Source organism: Cupressus sempervirens, chromosome 6 (assembly GCF_028749045.1).
Source record: "Cupressus sempervirens isolate cs-2001-9-10 chromosome 6, ASM2874904v1, whole genome shotgun sequence".
NCBI lineage: Eukaryota > Viridiplantae > Streptophyta > Pinopsida > Cupressales > Cupressaceae > Cupressus > Cupressus sempervirens.
Window position 1 is genome coordinate 297,750,827 of NC_143123.1, and position 4,646 is coordinate 297,755,472.

The 4,646-nt window shown below is 34.0% G+C and overlaps 1 protein-coding gene across 1 annotated transcript; it reads left to right on the forward strand.

Annotated features, from left to right (window-relative positions):
• Positions 1-1,572: 1,572 nt before the first annotated feature.
• Positions 1,573-3,125, forward strand: LOC149552386 (SPX domain-containing protein 1-like). The gene is made up of 4 exons (XM_089787929.1): positions 1,573-1,619; positions 1,744-2,202; positions 2,316-2,466; positions 2,627-3,125. Exons 2-4 carry the CDS (start codon positions 1,861-1,863, stop codon positions 2,950-2,952), a joined length of 819 nt encoding a protein of 272 aa, XP_089644055.1. The 5' UTR covers positions 1,573-1,619; positions 1,744-1,860; the 3' UTR covers positions 2,953-3,125.
• Positions 3,126-4,646: the final 1,521 nt, after the last annotated feature.

The following is a 4,646-nucleotide window of genomic DNA, read 5'->3' on the forward strand; positions in this document are numbered from 1 at the left end:
TAGATGAAGATTTAAGATTCTTTGGATGAGCATATCTTGTTAAGTTGAAAATGCGGATTTGGTTGTCTAATTGATCTACGGTGAGAATCTGATGCTTTGGATATTAAATACCTCTGTGTGGGTGACAGGGGGCTTCGAAGTGAGGACCCGAACAAAATTTTCCTTCATTCCCTCTGATCCGTTGCTAGCTGCGAGGCTCATCTGTGACATCAGTAAAAACTTCGAATCTGTTTGCTATTTTTACTACGAATTCTCCATTACATGTGGTTTGGGGACTCTTTTGGTGGCCTTTTTGAGCGTTGGCTGACAAAGAGTATTGCCAGTTCAAACCCTTACCGCTGGAGTTCCCATTCGATCTCTTTTGCAAAAGTTTCCTTCGAGATTTTTTCATAGACTGAAAAGGAATCAATATTTTTCACATTTTTCGCACTTAAGCAGAGCTTGCTTCTTATAAAAAATGTTTTAATCTAATGATTATTAATAATTTTTAATATAAATAACATAATATTTAATAAAATCTTTTAAATAGATTAATAAATATTATTTATTTAAATTAAATTTATTAAAAATTCTATTATGAAAAATTAATAAGAGAAATTTTTAAAAAAAATGTCTACTAAATATTCTATTGATTAAATAAATTATAGAAACTAAAAAATAATATTTAAAGAAAAAATAAAACTAATATAAAAAAATAAATTAAAATAATTTAAAAACTAAAATCTAAATCAATTTTAAAAATCAAAAGTTAACTAATAGATCACAACATGAGCTAATGTGGATGGAGATTACAACTAATAAATAGAAAAAGAAAAACAATAGTTAAAAGTGAAGATAACAACTAATAAATATTAAAACAAGAGTTAAAAGTAGAGGGAGATAAAAACTGACCAGTAATAATTAACGAAAAGAATTTTCAATTTTTGAAACTCTTGCAAATTTTTTGGAACAAAGTTCGCACACTAAGATGCTATTGCTAGTTTTAATATTGTTAAAAATAAAACAATTTTGATCATAGAGAAAATCGAGTTGTATTTTCTTCTTTATTCTGCAAATTCTGGGAAAGTGGAAACTGAACAACACTTTATTTTATAATGTGAGGCCTACAAGAGTAGCAGAGATAAATTTGCCGATACTATACGTGACAGTTTTTGGCATAACCTATTCAAGGAAGAGTACATTGAACAATTGAATGGACTTATCACCATCGTGCACAAGAAGTGAACGATGCTACTTAAGTCTGCGTGAGTTGTCTTACTGTCCCATAGACTATTTTTAGCCTCGGGGATGTTAAATTTTTATCTATCTATCTTCTTCTCCCGTCGTTGGCGATCAATATTTTAATAAAGAAGGCCCAATGAATCCCGTCAATCGACCGAATAAAGGAATGTGCGAGAGAATTTATTGGGGAGAGCGCAAATACCTCGGTAGGTAGATAGAAGAAAGTATTGGGAGGAATATGCCGATGCAATTGGAATATGCGAGCAGAACGAGGAGCATATCTCCCCGAATATTATCCTCCTCCTCCATCTCTGCAACTTCAAATATCGGAATGCAAATAAAATCTCCTTTGCCTATTCATTCTGCACCGTCCAATCTCTGATGCTTGTTTTCTAGAGGTTGACTGCTACCACTTGTTGAATTTGATGGCAGGTTTATAGTGTGTGAATTTCTGTTAAGCTCAATTCAGTATTTCCTCTGGTTTTTTGGGCTGAAATATTGGCTCTGTCAGTGGATTTTCAGATTGAGTTTTCTGCAAAACTTTGCTTAAATTTCTGACGGCAGAAGCGATCTGGCAAATGAAATTGGGAAGATCTAAATAAGTGGGCAAGCAAAGAGGGAAAATATTTAGCTGTTACAATGAAATTCGGTAAAAATCTGCAGAAGCTGATTGAAGAAGCGTTGCCAGAATGGCGGGACAAATTTATTTCATACAAAGATCTGAAGAAGCGTTTGAATGATATAGCGCCCAAAGTCCAAATCGAAGGGGCCTCTCAAGTGCCGCGCAAGCGGCAAAGGATCGAATCCCACGAAACGAGTCATTCTCCCACCAGTGGGGGCGCTGAGGGTTTAAATCTGACATTCTTGAAGTACAAATTGACTTTCGAGGAGACCGATTTCATTCGGCTGCTCTGCCTCGAGCTTGAAAAGTTCAATCTTTTCTTCATGGAGAAGGAAGAGGAATACATCATTCGTCAAAAGGTATGTAAGTCCTTTCCTTGTGATTTTGCTTTCTTTTTTTAACAAAAGATACAGAAATCCTCTGTTTAAATGACATGTCAATTGGATTATTAATAATTTAAAATGCAAAACAGGAGTTGCAGGAGAGAATAGAGAGGGTGAAAGGCACATCCGGTCCATCAGCGGCTAATTACAGACAGGAGATGATGAGTGTGCGCAAGGACTATGTAAATTTACATGGCGAAATGGTGCTTCTGGAAAATTACAGCGTTTTGAATTATACAGGTATATATTTATGAAGTCGTGTTGATTTATTGGGCTGCAACCCCTACCATTCAATTATCATTGACTCATATCCACTTTGATCCAGAAGAAGCCCTTTCTGATGCTACAATTTCATGTAGATGAAGCTGAAGCAGTTTTTTATGTTTTCCAATCATGTTAGGGCTGGTGAAAATATTGAAGAAGTACGACAAGAGAAGGGGAGGAATACTGCGGCTGGCATTCATAGAGAAGGTGTTGGAGCAGCCATTTTTTGCAATGGAGCTTCTGTTCAAACTGGTGAAGGAATGCGAGGAAACCCTGGAGCAGTTGTTTGCAAAGGAAGGAGGGGGAGGGGGAGATGAAGGGGCTGTGTATGTGTACAGCAGGGGTGGAGATGAAGACGAGGGAATGCAGAGGAGCACAATGGCCGCCCTCCGCAGCATGCGAGAGATGCGCAAGGGCAGCTCCACTTTCACCGCTCTCTCCCTTCCCCCAATCTCCACGTGAAACCCTAATTCTACTCTACTCACTCTACGCCCTTCCTTTCGCAATGCTCTCCAACATTGTATTCTACTAACGAATCTTCAAGGGGATCTATACCTAACAACTTGGCCCTCGTACCATGGAATTTTGTATGTTTTATGTTTTAGAAATGAAAATAAAATATGGTTTGTAGCAAACATGTATGGTATTTAAATATGTTTTTGATTCATTGTTTTTAAATATGTTTTTGATTCATTGTTTGGTTCCCATAAAATAATATTTCAATTTGGATCATAATTTAATTTTTGTTATCACTAATCTTACATTCAAAGTTTTAATAGTTGTTAGTGTGAATATGTAACTTTAATATTTTAATTAATAGGAAGGAGACTATTCATCAAAAAAAGTTTTAATTTGAAACATTCTCTATCATTTAGAACTTTCTAAATATTTTTAAAATTCAATAATTTTATTTGGTAAGTTGGTTGAATATGCATTCACTTGAAATGTGCACTTGATTAATCTATTTTATGAGTTGACTCAATACACATTGTATATTATAATCTAACTAAATATTTAGAACATTTTGCTAGATTCTATTTAGAACATTTCGTTAGATTCTACTAGATTCAAGAATGTGTAGTGATTAATTGTCATGTAAATGTTACATAGTCTAATCAATAGATGAAATGATCAAAATAATGAAATGGAGATAATTAAATTGTGAAAGATTGTTGTTACAATGTTCACATTAATCTTTTTGACAAATAAGAGAGGTGTTATACATCCAAGAGTAGTGTAATAATTTGAGCTCAATGAGACTTCCAATTATTTACTTATTGTAAAATTGTATTGTTGCGCCTACTCAAATACAAGTCAAATGGTTACGAGAGGTGCTAAAAAAAAGTGAAAGAGGATTGGTACTTAGTTACCCAAGTGAATGTCTTTACAAGTGGGGATACACTCTTCTAATAACCATGTTTACCAATATAAGAAAACAAGAATTCTGTTACAACTTAGTCTATGCCTTATGTCGAAGAGGATACTAAGTATGGATTTATAGAAGGAAAAACAATTTAAAGTTTGCATGATGGGAGATTATTGGATGAAGATGTTCCTTTTAAAGTCATTCCTTAGTTATATAAGAGGCATGAAATGTATCTCCTTTGTCCATAAGGATTTTATATGAAATAAAATAATATGGATATACATATATTAGAGGAAGAAACTTTAGGTTTGAAGCAAAAAATCTTTGGCTATTTTTCATGAGCAATATATTGGTACCTTGGAAGATGGCATCCTTAAGACATTGTTTAGTAGTCATTCTAAAGGGTATAAGAGTAAGAAATAGAGTAAAATGTCAATACAACCAACAAATAGCCCATGACATTCAATGGGTTTTATATATAATTGGATTCAAATTTTATGTGAACACCCAACTAGAGTTGATTGGATTTATCTAAGATTGGTCATATAACATTATTTCATGCACATGACCCCAAGGAGCGTTGAATGCCTCATTGAATTTCACAACACCATATTGTTAGGAATATGTTGAGATTGCCTCCATGAATATTACATTTCTCTTTGTATGTACTAATGAGTAGCATAGTCTGATTGATGAGCACCATTATAGAATGGATAATTAGATTATATGCACAATAAATAACCATGGTTCACAAAGACTAGAATGTAGAGTTTGATGTCTTATATAGGTG